The sequence below is a fragment of the Herpailurus yagouaroundi genome, unplaced genomic scaffold (genome assembly GCF_014898765.1).
Source record: "Herpailurus yagouaroundi ecotype Mexico unplaced genomic scaffold, PumYag 205, whole genome shotgun sequence".
In the NCBI taxonomy this organism is placed as follows: domain Eukaryota; kingdom Metazoa; phylum Chordata; class Mammalia; order Carnivora; family Felidae; genus Herpailurus; species Herpailurus yagouaroundi.
Genome location: NW_024412436.1, coordinates 23,665 through 38,728, shown reverse-complemented (window position 1 = coordinate 38,728; position 15,064 = coordinate 23,665). Strand labels below are relative to the sequence as shown.

The 15,064-nt window shown below is 39.4% G+C and overlaps 1 protein-coding gene across 2 annotated transcripts in view; it reads right to left on the bottom strand.

Moving 5' to 3' along the window:
• The window catches only part of ANKRD45 (ankyrin repeat domain 45), a 46,771-nt gene extending 33,565 nt beyond the window's left edge, over positions 1-13,206 (bottom strand). Inside the window, exons 1-2 of one of the 2 annotated variants that reach the window (XM_040451660.1) lie at positions 13,133-13,206; positions 8,575-8,938 (exon numbers count right to left, since the gene is read on the bottom strand). In XM_040451660.1, coding sequence (XP_040307594.1) covers positions 8,575-8,938; positions 13,133-13,135 — 367 coding nt within the window. In that variant the 5' untranslated portion in view covers positions 13,136-13,206. The remainder of the gene's footprint in view (positions 1-8,574; positions 8,939-13,132) is intronic. The other variant, XM_040451661.1, reaches the window with a different exon arrangement.
• Positions 13,207-15,064: the final 1,858 nt, after the last annotated feature.

Below are 15,064 nucleotides of genomic sequence, written 5' to 3'. Positions count from 1 at the left end.
AAACAAAAAACAAAAAACCCAGTATGGTACTGGCATAAAAATATACACAGATCCATTGAACAGATAGAAAGCCCAGAAATGAACCCATAACTCTAGCCAATTAATCTTCAACCAAGTAGGAAAGATTATCCAATGGAAAAAAAGACAGACTCTTCAAAAAATGGTGCTGGGAAAACTGGACAGCAACATGCAAAAGAATGAAACTGGGCCACTTTCTTAAACCATACACAAAAATAAATTCAAAATGGATACAAGACCTAAATGTGAGACAGGAAACCATAAATATCTTAGAGGAGAATACACACAGTAACCTCTTTGCTATCAGTAGCAACTTCTTTCTAGATGTTGTCTCTGGAGACAAGGGAAACAAAAGCAAAAATAAATTATTGGGACTTCATCAAAATAAAAAGCTTCTGCACAGGGAAGGAAACAATCAACAAAACTAAAAGGCAACTTATGGAATGGGGGAAGATATTTGCTAATGACATATCTGATAAAGGATTAGTATCCAAAATATATAAAGAACTTATAAAACTCAACATTCAAAAGATGAATAATCCAATTTAAAAATGGGCAAAAGAAATGGATAGACACTTTTCCAAAGAAGACATACGGATACCTGAAAAGATGCTCCATATCACTCATCATCAGGGAAACAAAAATCAAAACTACAATGAGATATAACCTCACACCCATCAGAATGGCTAAAATCAACCACTCAAGAAACAACAGGTGTTGGTGAGGATGTGGAGAAAGAGGAAACCTCTTGTATCGTTGGTGGAAATGCCAACTAGTGCAGCCACTGTGGAAAACAGTATGGAGGTTCTTCAAAAAGTTAAAAATAGTACTAACTGAGGATCCAGCAATTGCACTAGTAGGTATTTATCAAAAAAATACTAAAATACCAATTCAAAGTGATACATGCACCCCAATGTTTATAGTAGCATTATCTACAATAGCCAAACTATGGAAACAGCCCAAGTGTTCACTGATGAATAAAGATGTGTCATGTATGTATGTACATATACATACATACATACATACATACATACATACAATGGAATATTACTCAGCCATCAAAAAGAATGAAATCTTGCCATTTGCAATGACATGGATGGAAGTTAGGGAGTATTACACTAAGTGAAATAAGTTAGTCAGAAAAAGATAAATACCACATGATATCACTCATATGTGAAATTTAAAAAACAAAACAAACTAACAAAGGGGAGAGAAAGAGAGAGAGGGAGGCAAACCAAGAAAGAGACTCTTAACTATAGAGAACAAACTGATGGTTACCAGAGGGGAGGTTGCGGGGGGAATGGGTTATGGGGATCAAGGAGTGCACTTGCTGAGATGAATGATGTATGGAAGTGTTGAATTGCTATATTTTATACATGAAACTAATATTATACTGTATGTAAACTAACTGGAATTTAAGTAAAAACTTAAAAGGAAACATAAGTAGCTTCTGGGACATCCTTAGGAGGGAGAACAAACTTATGATCACAGAGGCAACTGTGGGGCCCATCTCTGTTGGTATAGATGCAAGCCTGGATACTTCGCAGTTCTATGAACAAAGCATTTATTATGATCCAAACTGCAGCAATGAAGACCTGGGCATGATATTCCAGTGGTTGGCCATGGTTTTGAAGGAGCAAAATCGGGTAACAATAAATCCTGGATTGTCAAGAACAGCTGGGGTATAGACTAGGGCATGGATGGCTACATAATGATAGCCAAAGACCAGGATAACCACTGTGAAACTGCCTCCGTGGCCAGCTTTCCTACTGTGTGGGATGATGGTAATAAAGAGGCCCTTGATTAGGAAGAGAATATGCAAAAGAGGAATTGTATCTTAACACTGACCATATTTTATTGTGTGGGGTAAAGCAGCTGAACCACTGAAGATCCAAGTGTGATTTGATTCTGTGACATTTTACATTGGTAAATATTCCTCTCTCATTATCACTGTAAACAGCTTTGTATGAATCTGTCTGATAACTTGTGAATGCTCATGTTTTAAAACAATGTATGAAATCAGCAAAACTAAAAGGCAACCAATGGAATGGGAGAAGATATTTGCAAATAACATATCAGATAAAGGGTTAGTACCCAAAATCTATAAAGAACTTACCAAACTCAATACTCAAAACACAAATAATCCAGTGAAGAAATGGGCAAAAGACATGAATAGACACTTTTCCAAAAAAAAAGACATCCAGATGGCTAACAGACACATGGAAAAATGCTCAATATCACTCATCATCAGGGAAATACAAATCAAAACCACAATGAGATACCACCTCACACCAGTCAGAATGGCTAAAATTAGTAACTCAAGCAACGGCAGATGTTGGTAAGGATGCCGAAGAGCCCTTTTGCACTGCTGGTGGAACACAAACTGGTGCAGCCACTCTGGAAAACAGTATGGAAGTTCCTCAAAAATTAAAAATAGAAATACCCTACGACCCAGCAATTGCACTACTAGGTATTTATCCAAAGGATGTAGATGTGCTGTTTCAAAGGGGCACATGCACCCCAATGTTTACAGCAGCACAATCGACAATAGCCAAAGTATGGGAAGAGCTCAAATGTCCATCATTGACTGAATGGATAAAGATGTGGTATATATATATATATATATATATATATATATATATATATACACACATACACACATACATGCAATGGAGTATTACTTGGCAATCAAAAAGAATGAAATCTTGCCATTTGCAACAACATGGATGGAACTAGAGTGTATTATGCTAAGCGAAATTGGTCAGAGAAAGAAAATATCATATGACCTCACTCACAGGTGGAATTTAGGATAAAAAACAGATGAACATAAGGGAAGGGAAGCAAAAATAATAGAAAAACAGGGAGGGGGCAAAACATAAGAGACTCAAACACAGAGAACAAACTCAAGGTCACTGGAGGAGTTGTGGGTCGGGGGAGGGGCTAAATGGGCAAGAGGCATTAAAGAGGACACTTGGGATGAGCACTGGGTGTTATATGTAGGGGATGAGTCACTGGATTCTACTCCTGAAATCATTATTGCATTATATACCAACTAACTTGGATGTACTTGGATGTACAGTAAATAAATAAATAACAAATAAAATAAAACTATGTGTTAAGTTTTACCTTTTAAAATAAAACCGTTTGAAAGTGAAAGAAAGAAAGAAAAAGGGAAGGGAAGGGAAGGAAGGAAAGGACAAAAGAAAGAAGAGAATGGTTGTATGGGCAGAGAATGGCTATAAGTATTGGTTATTTCCCTCATGAGCATATGGCTGACTGGGAGCTGCAGGTTGCTGCCAGGATCACAAAAGTATCACACTGCTTATTGCTAGACTGAGGAAAGATCAAAATTCAAAGTGTGGTTTGTACTGAATGTGTATCAGTTTCACACCATCGTAAAGTTGAAAAATTGTAAGACAAGCCATCATTAAGTCAGGAACTATCTGTGGTCCCCCCTTATCCGCAATTTCACTTTTCACAGTTCTGGGCACCTGCAGCCAACAGCGGTCTGGAAGCAGATGATCCTCCTTCCAATGTACCATCAGAAGGTCAATAGCATCCTACTGCTATGTCACAATGCCTACGTCATTCACTTAATCTCATCATGTAGGCATTTTATCATCTCATATCATCACAAAAAGGGTGAGTGCAGTACAATAAGGTATTTTGAGACACATTTACATAACTTTTATTATAGTATAATTTTCCTATTTTATTATTAGTTATTATTAATCTCATACTGTGCCTAGTTTATAAGTTAAACTTTATCATAGAATATATATGTATAGAAAAAAAACATAGTATATATAGGGTTTGGTACTATCTGCAGTTTTAAGTAGCCACCAGGGTCTTAGAATGTATGCCCCAGGGATAAGAGGAAACTACTGTACTTGAATAATCATCTTCGTACATGTTTCCTTGTGAGATGTGTGAGATTTTCTCAAAGATATATATCTAGAAATGGGATTCTAGATCATAGGGTACATCTATTTGCAACTTTATATAAATGTTCTTCAAAGTGGTTATACAATTTACACTCCTTCCAGCAGAGTAAAAGAATTCCCACTTCCCCTACCTTCACCAGTACTCAATGCTGTCAGATATTAACATTTTTATCAAGCTACCAGTAGCGGTAGCTCATTGTTGAAATTTGCATTTTAATAGTGAATTTGAGGACACTTTTATATACCTATTGGCCATGAACATTTCTCTTCCATGAATTGTTTGTTCCTATCTCTTGGGATCCTCTCTCTCTGCCCCTTTCTCTGCTCTATCTCTCACTCAAAATAAATAAACTCTTAAAATAAACAAACATTTAAAAACATATATATATATATATATATACACACGTATGTTTATATATATGATATATTTTTCCTTTAATAGCTTTGTTTTCATGTCTTATTTTAAGATACTGAGTGATATCTCAAGAATCCTCCTCTATGTTTCACAAAGTTTGATGTTTTCTCTTTTCACGTTCATATCTTGCATGAAACTGTAATTGACTTTTGTGCACAGTACAATGTAGGATCTAATTTAACTTTTTTCCAGATGAATAACCACTGTTCTCCACATATTAAATAGCTCATCATTTCCCCACTGAAATTTAGGGTCAGCTTCTCAGTTTGTATTTTTTAAAAACCTTAATGTGATATTAATTAGATTGATAAGTTAATTTGGAAGAAATTGCCTCTTTATGATATTTAATCTCACTGTCTAAAACATATATTTAATTTGGGTATTCTTTGATGTAATTCAATAAAGTTTAAAGTTTTTGCCATAAATATCTTACAATTCTTTTATCAGATTTATTCCTAATCTCTGTACAGTTTTGCTGTGAATAAGATTTGTATTTTTATTACAGTCTCTGATCATTGATGGTTTATAGAAAGCTACTGATCTGGGATATTGGTCTTATGTTCACATTCTTGCTAAATTAAATTCTATTAGTACTAATAGTACACTCCCTTGGAGGGAGTTTCATTTCTTCCACTCAGATCCTTATATTCAGTAGTCTACTGGTAAATATTTACCAACTAGTTCTCTGGGAAGAAATCCTTCATTTGTACCATTAGCAATTTCCATGATATATATATACTCCTAACATGGCCAACTTCAAGCTACCAATGCGATGTCAATGAATTACAAACCCCCTGAAATTTTAACAATCAGCTTGCAAGAGCAGGTTAAAGCCAGCTCCAGTACAGTACAGTGTTAGGTCTCTTATTTATTTTTCTTGTCTTACTGTACTAGCTAGGACTGCCACTATAATGACAAATAAAAGTCATGATAGTGAATATCATAGTCTTGTTTCTGATTTAATGAATGTTTCTAAAGATTCAATATCAGGTAACCTTGCTTCAGGTTTTTGATAGAGAGCTTTAAGGAAGGTTTCTTCTATTTCCCTAAGAGCTTTCATGATGAATGAATGCAACATTGTTTTCAAAAAGACTCTTCTACATCTATTGAAATGATCGTGCAATTTTGTTCATTTAGTCTTTTAATGTAGTGAATTACACTAATATTTTGTCTAATGTTAAAATCAACCTTGCATTAATGGGATAAATCCAACCTAGTACAATACATTTTGTAATACACAATCTTAGATTCAATTTGTTAATATTTTAAGATGTTTGAATCTTTGTTATTAAATGAAATTGGCCTATAATTATTCTTTCTACTACTCTCCTTAACTAGTTTTGCTATAAAAGTTCTATCTCTCATAAAATAAATTAAGCAGTTTTCCAACTCTTTATATTCTCTGAACATTGTATAAGCTAGAGATTACCTATTCCCTAAAAGTGCAATAAACCTTACCTTTTAAAATATCTGAGCCTAGAGTAAGGTGGGGGTGGAGAAAGGAGGCCTATTTTTATTACTTACTCATTTTTTTTCAAAATAACCATTGAGCTAGTCAAGATTTCTATTTTTTTCTTGAATTAATTTTGGTAATTTACACTTTGTAAGAAAATTGTCTATTTCATCCAAGTTTCCAAATGTATTGTCATAGTTATTTATAATATTTTCTAATGATTTTTGAAGTCTTAGCTTTTCCTTTGTGAATGCTCTATTTTTAAAAATTCCAAATATTATTTATGCTCTCGATCTCTCTGATATTATCAAATATCAAAAATCACCCAATATTATCAAAGGTTTTTCAACTGCGTTGAAAGCAGATTTGGGGTTTTTGTTGTTGCTGTTGTTTACTTTCTACAGTTTATTTATTTTTTATAATTTACATCCAAGTTAGTTAGCACATGGTGCAATAATGATTTCAGGAGTAGATTCCTTAAGCCCCTTGCCCATTTAGCCCATCCCCCCTCCCACAACCCCTCCAACAACCCTCTGTTTGCTCTCCATATTTTTTTTTAAATTTTTTTTTCAACGTTTATTTATTTTTGGGACAGAGAGAGACAGAGCATGAATGGGGGAGGGGCAGAGAGAGAGGGAGACACAGAATCTGAAACAGGCTCCAGGCTCCGAGCCATCAGCCCAGAGCCCGACGCGGGGCTCGAACTCATGGACCGCGAGATCGTGACCTGGCTGAAGTCGGACACTTAACTGACTGCGCCACCCAGGCGCCCCTGTTCTCTATATTTAAGAGTCTCTTATGTTTTGTCCCACTCCTTGTTTTCATATTATTTTTGCTTCCCTTCCCTTATGTTCATCTGTTTTGTGTCTTAAAGTCCTCATATGAGTGAAGTCATATGATATTTGTCTTTCTCTGAGTAATTTCACTTAGCATAATACACTCTAGTTCCATCCACGTAGTTGCAAATGGCAAGATTTCATTCTTTTTGATTGTCAAGTAATACTCCACTATATATATACATATATACAATCTTCTTTATCCATTGATCAGTCAGTGGACATTTGGGCTCTTTCCATACTTTAGCTATTGCTGATAGTACTGCTATAAACATTGGGGTACATGTGTCCCTTTGAAACAGCACACCTGTATCCCTTGGATAAATACCTAGTAGTGCAATTGGTGGGTCATAGGGTAGTTCTATTTTTAATTTTTTGAGGAACCTCCATACTGTTCTCCAGAGTGGCTGCACCAGTTTGCATTCCCAAGCAGATTTTGGTTTTGTTGATCCTCTCTATTGTTTCTTTATTTTCAATATCATTACTTCTACTTTTTTCCTACTCTTCTTCTACTTTCTTTGGATTACTCAGTTGTTCTTTTTTTCTAACTCCTTGAGTTAAATGCCTTGCTTATGATTTTCAATGTTTCTTATATTCTATTATATGTATTAAGCTATAATTTAAATTTTAGTTTTATTCCACAGGTTCTGACATGGAGTGATCCTCTTGTCACCTAAATATTTCATAATTTCTAGTGTATCTTCTAGGACCAACATATAATTTAAAGAGTGCTTCTGTTTTCCAAATTATAGGGGATTTTCAGTTCTCTTTTTGTTACTACTTTCTAACCTTATTTAATTATGTTTAGAGAACAAAGACATATGCTCTAGATTCTTTGATATTTGTTGAGACTTCCTTTATGGACTTAATTGTGATCAATTTTTTAAAATGTTCCATGGGAGCATTAAGAAAATACATATTCCTGGGGTGCCTGGGTGGCTCAGTCAGTTAAGCATCCGACTTTGGCTCAGGTTATGATCTCAAGGTTTGTGAGTTCAAGCCCCGCCTCAGGCTCTGTGCTGACAGCTCAAAGCCTGGAGCCTGCTTCGGATTCTGTGTCTCCCTCTCTCTCTGTCCCTTCTCCTCTCACTCTGTCTCTCAAAAATAAATAAATACTTAAGAAAAATTCTTGGCGGGGGCACCTGGTGGCTCAGTTGGTTAAGCATCCGACTTCAGCTCAGGTCATGATCTTGCAGTTCATGAATTTGAGCCCCTCATCAGGCTCTGTGCTGACAGTTCAGAGCCTGGAGCCTGCTTCAGATTCTGTGACTCCCTATCTCTGCCCCTCTCCTGTTGATACTCTGTCTCTCTCTGTTTCTCTCTCTCTCTCTCAAAATAAATAAACATTAAAAAATATTTTAAAATGTTTTTAAATGCATATTCCCTATTTTCTGGAAGTCATTGTTATTTTTAATTTTCTTCAATGAACATATTTGCAACCTGAAAAAAAAAGGTGGCTGAATAAAAAGATATAATTAGATCATGACTACAAAACTAAAAAATCTTCAAAGGAGTGATAATATTATTGTTAAGCACTTATTATATATCAACTTAGCATGTGCCAATTACAGTGATAAGATATTTATTATTTACTGTCTTTTTTAATCCACACAGCATCCTACAAGGAAAATACAATCATTATCCCCATTTTGCAGATGAGGAAACAGAAGCACCGAAACATTAGGTAACTTGCCCAAGTCACACTGCTAATCATGAGTGAAGTCTACGTACTTATCTACTGAGCTATATCATCATGTACACAGATACCCACATTTTCATATATATGCATATGTATATAATATATGTAAAATATAAGCAGGCATAGCAAATTCATCCAACTTTAAATATAGTACATAGCATCTTTAGGTAGTCATAAGTAATACTGATGAGAGAAAAAAGACAAAATACCTCTGGTGGTTTTTTCGTTCAGATTCACACCATATTTTGCCAAAGCTCTAATCACATCACTTTGCCCAGCCATGCAAGCTGCATACAACAAATTTCTCCCAATGATGTCTTCTTCCAAGAGTAGCTGCATGGCCTGTTCATGATGAAGGTTCTCAGGATCCTCAAAAATCTTCTGCAAACCTTCTACATCCCCTGTGAGGGCAGGTTGTAAGACAGGATTAAGGGCGCCTGTTTCTTCTGGTTCTTTTGCTTCTCCTTCATCATCACCTTCTTCTTCATCATCTTCTTGCTGTGAGAAAAATATTGATCTTTCTGAACTCTCTGACTCTGGAGGTCCGTCTGGCTCCATTAACTCCAAAATTATCTGAGGCAAAAAAAAAAAAAAAAGTAATAGAAATCTCTCAAACAAATCAGTATTTGTTTATTCAATTAGTCAGCTGATAATACAGATAGGATGAAAATACTTAACTGGCTGAAAATAATTGTAACAGTAAATTCAACAGGAACAGAAGAAGAAACAGATCAATGTGGGCTAGATTCATTAGGAAAAGATTGAAAGAGAAATTGAAAAGAATGTTAAAGAGACTCACCTGCCTAAACAAGGGTCCATGTTGGGGAAAAGTGAGAAATATAGTGAGATTATCAGAGCCAGATTAAAACTTTAAACGTTAGGTACTGACACTGACAGAATTATTCACTCAGTAATGCTTACTGAAAGCTTACTAATATACTGCGTGCTATGTAGGCACTGAGTAAATTACAAAGAAGAATCAAATTTATTTCCTGGCCTCAGTGACTATTTCAAAGGAGAAAATATCACATGCACAAAATAAGTGTGATAAAAGGTAACAAGTGTTAAGTATCATAAGACATGAAGTATGCTATGGTAGTTCAGAAGGGATGAGATTAATTCCAGGTACAATTAATCATGGAATTCTTAGTGTTCCTTCTGGCAGAACACATATTAAATTGGTAATGATTCAGAGAACAGTAGCACAGTCCTCTTCATATGTATAAGAATGTTTGTAGGGGCACCTGGGTGGCTCAGTTGGTTAGGCATCATACTCCTGATTTTGGCTCAGGTCATGATCTCACAGTTCAGGAGACTGAGCCCCAAGTCCGGCTCCATGCTAACAGTATGAAGCCTGCTTAGGATTCTCTCTCCCTCTCTCTCTGCCCCTCCCCTGCTAGCACTCTCTCTCTCCCCCTCTCTCTCCAAATAAATAAATAAACATTTTTTTTAAATATTAAAAAAAAAAAAGAATGCTTGTAGCATCACTGTTCAAAACAACAAAAATCCCAGGCAGGAAAAAAAAAAAAAACAAAGCCCACAAACAGGAGCATAAACTGTGGCATATTCACACAAAATAATATATAGTAGTTAAATGAATAAATTAGGGTGATACCATGTGGTCAGCTTATAACACGGCTCCCAATGACCCTCACCCTGCCTCCTGGTATTCATACCCTTGTGTAATTCCCTCCCTTTGAATGCAGGCTGGATATAATAACTCTCTTCCAATGAGAATATAGCAACAGTGATGGGATGTTATTTCCATAATTTAGTTATAACAGACTGTGACTTAGGTCTTGTTGGTATTCTCTCCCTGGTTCTTCTCACATAGTATGATGGGCAGGGCCACCTCTCAAGGAACAGAGGGCAACCTCTGGCCAACAGCCAGTAAGGAATGGAAGTCCTGAATCCATTAGCCCATGAGGAACTTAACTCTGACAACAATCATTGATAGAATTTGGAAGTGGATCTGCCCCAGGTCAGCTTTGAGATAACTGTGGTCCCAAGCAACACCTTGACTGTAGCCTCATGAGAGACACTAAAGTAAAAGATTTAGCTAAGTTGTGCCCTGATTCATGAGTCAGAGAAACTGGGAGATAAAGAACGTGTGCTGTTTTAAGCTACCAAGTCTGGGGGTAATTTGTCACACAAAAATAAATAGTTGAAGCACACAACAATATGAGTGAATCTTAGCAACACAATATTAGTAGGAAAAAGTAAATCCAAAAGACTATATGTATCAAGATCTATTTTTGTAAAGTTCAAAGAAATTAAAATTAAAGTGGACTTTTTAGGAATGTGAATAGACTCAGTAACACTAGTTTTTAAAAAAAGAAGATAAGCAAGGGGCACCTGGGTGGCTCCGTCAATCAAGTGTCTGACTTCAGCTCAGGTCATGATCTTGCAGTTCGTGGGTTCAAGCCCTGCGTCAGGCTCTGTGCTGACAGCTCAGAGCCTGGAGCCTGCTTCAGATTCTGTGTCTCCCTGTCTCTCCCTTTCAGAAATTTACATTAAAAATTTTTTTTTAAAAAAAGAAGAAAAGCAAAATTCAACACAAGATTCAGGATCATGTTTATGGTGGGAGGGTAGGGGGAAGACACAGGAAATGGGATAAATGGCTTCATATATTTAGTAAAGAATATGGCATTTAAGCTGGGCCATAGAGAATGGGAAAGATTTGGTCATTCAGAAGTCAGAAGGAAGGGAAATCTACTGAGGCAGAATAACATCTCTATCTCACATAGCCCTACACTAATCTCTACCTTCACTAAATGTATATACTTGTAGGCTGTTGAAGTTAGGAATTTTTTGGTTACAAATAACAGAAAAATAGTAAGATCAACTTCTAAAAGTAAAAGATTATTTTCTCACATAACAAGAAATTTAAAGGTGGAAATGGTTCGTCAGCTAACTCTCCACCCCCCAACACACACACACACACACACACACACACACACACACACACACATTCTTAGAGAACCCCAATTGAGAGAATTCTAGTGGAAGATAAGGCTAACGTCCCACCATGAAGGCCAGATACAAGACCCTCCTCCTCTCCATCGCAGCACAAGCTTGGAGGCAAGAACACAAATTAGGCTCGACCAATCAGCTGCTCAGTCCCAGGATCTTGACACTTCTTTTAGTGTTTTACTGACATATAACATTGTATTAGTTTAAGGTATACAACATAATAATCTGATCTGTGTATATATCATAAAATGAATACAAAATGATTATAAAATAAATTAACATCTATCACCTGACCAAATTACACAACTTTTTTCTCGTGATGCAAACTTTTAAGATTTAATCTCTTAGCAACTTTCAAATACAATGCAGTATTGTATTGAATTCAATACAGTATTGTTAGCTATAGTCACTGTGCTGTACAGAACATTCCCAGAACATATGCATCTTATAACTGTAAGTTTTTACCTTTTGACCCCCTTTACCCATTTCACCGACCCCTAACTCCACCTTTGGCAACCACCCATCTATTCTCTGTGAGTTCAGTTTTTTTAGCTTTCACATGTAAGTGACCAGGATCTTGATTCTGGGACATATGAACATGGGCCATATGAACATGAGGCTAGTCATTCGACACAGTGACAACAAGAGTATACTGATCAAACTTCCTCCTGGGTACCTGCTTTGGTTCTTGCAGTCTGCCCCTCCAGAGCTGCCTTGGTTTCCTGCTCATCTCTAGGCTCCTCGTTATCATATGGGCCCCTGATACATTACTCAGACACAGCTGTCTTCTCCCAAATCTTATCTCCCCTTCTTTAGGAATAGAGCCCTGTTCTTTATTCTTTTAATCACACATTAAAAAAAAAAACAATATTTATATTGGAATACAACTATTTCCCAGTCTCCCTTGCAACATGGTGTGGCCATATGTCCAAATAGTACACATAAGATGTAAGTAGTGATATAGTATGAAACTTCTAGGAAAGTGTAATTCCTTCTCACTGGATTGCAAGCATGCACACAGCCATTAGCTTGCACAGCTAACTTAGACCAGGAGGTAGGTGTCCTGTCAAAATGCATATATATAATTTAATATGTTATATTGTATATAGTACATATAATTTTTTTAAAAAATGTTTTAATGTTTATTTACTTTTGAGAGAGAGAGAGAGAGAGAAGAGAGAGAGAGCAGGGGAGGGGCAGAGAGAGTGGAAGACACAGAATCCAAAGCAGGCTCCAGGCTCTGAGCTGTCAGCACAGAGCCCGACTTGGGGCTCAAACTCACAAACTGAGAGATCATGACCTGAGCCGAAGTCAGATGCTTAACCTGAGCCACTCAGCGTTCCTAGTACATATAATTTTTATTTGTATTGTATATATTAGTTTGTATCTCCTTTCAATTTTCCATATGTAAATATAGATATAATTTCTATTAGTAGGGTAACCAAATAACTTATTGTTCAGTAGTAATGGATACTTTGTCCTGGGAACATTGCATTATGGGGCATACTTGCATGTATGTTATTTTGATATTTATTACCTCCAGGCTGCTCGCCCCGGGGGGCTGCTCGCCCCGGGCCTCCTCGCCCCGGGCCTCCAGTCCTTGAGTCACTCACCATGGCTCACCATGGCTGAAGCCACTCACTGTACCTGAGAGAAAGGGGTCACAGAATCCCAAAAAGCATCCAGACCCCGGTGTCTCAGCTCAGAAACTCCCTGGGAAGTTCCGAGAAATGGGAGACACACAATCCCAAGCAGTCGCTGCGAGCCCCGGCCTCCAGGCCCTGAGTCACTTACCATGCCTTACCATGGCTGAAGCCACTCCCTGTACCTGCGAGAAAGGGGTCACAGAATCCCAAACAGCCTCCAGATCCTGGGTTCTCTGCTCAGAAACTCCCGGGGAAGGTCTGAGGGATTGGAAACACAGAATGGGTAGTGCCCCTGCTTGCCCCGGGCCTCCATGTCCTGAGTCACTTACCATGACTCACCATGGCTGAAGCCACTCCCTGTACCTGCGAGAAAGGGGTCACAGAATCCCAAACAGCCTCCAGAACCTGGGGTCTCAGCTCAGAAACTCCTGGGGATGGTCCGAAAAATGGGAGACACAGAATCCCAAGCAGCCCCTCCAGGGGCTGTGCAGTGAGCACAAAATCCCAAGGGAGACACAAGCTAGAATCACAAAATGCCAACAAACCCTGTGGTCTTGTTATGCCCAGAATTCGTGATCCCCAAAGACCACCAGGGAGCCGAGTTCCATGCAAAAGCAAAAGAGCCTTTATTCCAGCTAGCTGGAGCTCAATCCCCTACCTGCACCAACGCAGCAGTGAGATACCAGGGAGAGAGAGCAAGTTTCAAAAGCACAAAGGTTTTATAGGGGTCTGGGGGCAGTTGGTGAGGTAATGGCTGTGGCCTCAGCCGATTGGCTGGGGAAGGGTCGTGGCCTCGGCCGATTGGCTGGGTAAGGGTTGGAGTCCTGTTACGCAGGTCACTGGGCGTGTTTTGATCAGGAAGTTTGAAAGGGTGAGCAGGAGGTTACTCAAGGGGAGGAGGCTCGGTCTGAGGTTTCTGCGATTTTCCCGGGAAAGGGGTCATGTCCGGGACATAGTCACTCAAGGTGGAGGACACAGAACAAGATGGAGTCGGCCAGCATAGGCTCGCCCTTTCAGTCTCAGATCAGAAACTCCCGGGATAGGTCTGAAGGATGCGAGCCACACAGTCCCAAACAGCTGCTGTGAGCCCCGGCCTCCAGGCCCTGAGTCACTTACGATGACTTACCATGGCTGATGCCGCTCCCTGTACCTGGGAGAATGGGGTCACAGAATCCCAAACACCCGCCAGACCCTGGGATCTCTTCTCAGAAACTCCCGGGGAAGGTCTGAGGGATTGGAGACACAGAATGGGTAGTGCCCCTGCTCGCCCTGGGCCTCCAGGCCTGGTGCTGCTCGCCCCGAGCCTCCATGTCCTGAGTCACTTACCATGGATCACCATGGCTGTAGCCTCTCCCTGTACCTGAGAGAAAGGGGTCACAGAATCCCATACAGCCTCCAGACCCTGGTGTCTCAGCACAGAAACTTCTGGGGAAGGTCCAAGAAATGGGAGACACAGAATCCCAAGCAGCCCATCCAGGGGCTGTGCAGCAGGCACAAAATTCCCAGCGAGACACATGCCTGAATCCCAAAAAGCCAACAAACCCTGTGGTCTCAGCTCACCAACTCCCGGCATAGGTCCGAGGGATGCGAGACACAGCATCCCAAGCAGCCGCTGGCAGCCCCGGCTTCCAGGCCCTGAGTCAATTACCGTGGCTCACCATGGCTGAAGCCGCTCCCTGTACCTGAGAGAAAGGGGTCACAGTATTCCAAACAGCCTCCAGAACCTGGGGTCTCCGCTCAGAAACTCCTGGGGAAGGTCCGAGAAATGGGAGACACAGAATCCCAAGCATCCCCTCCAGGGGCTGTGCAGCGAGCACAAAATCCTAAGTGAGACACAAGCTAGAATCCGAAAAAGGCTCCAGATCCTGGGGTCTTTCTCAGAATCTCCTGGGATAGGTCCGTGGTATGCAAGACACAGAATGGGTAGTGCCCCTGATCGCCCCGTGTCTCCATGCACCGCTGGGCTGTGAGCCCAGTGCCTCCAGGCGCCACTGGTTTGTGAGCCCCGGGCCTCCAGGCGCGCCTGGGCTGTGAGCCCTGGGTCTCTAGGCGCTACTGGGCTGGGAGCCCAGGGCCTCCA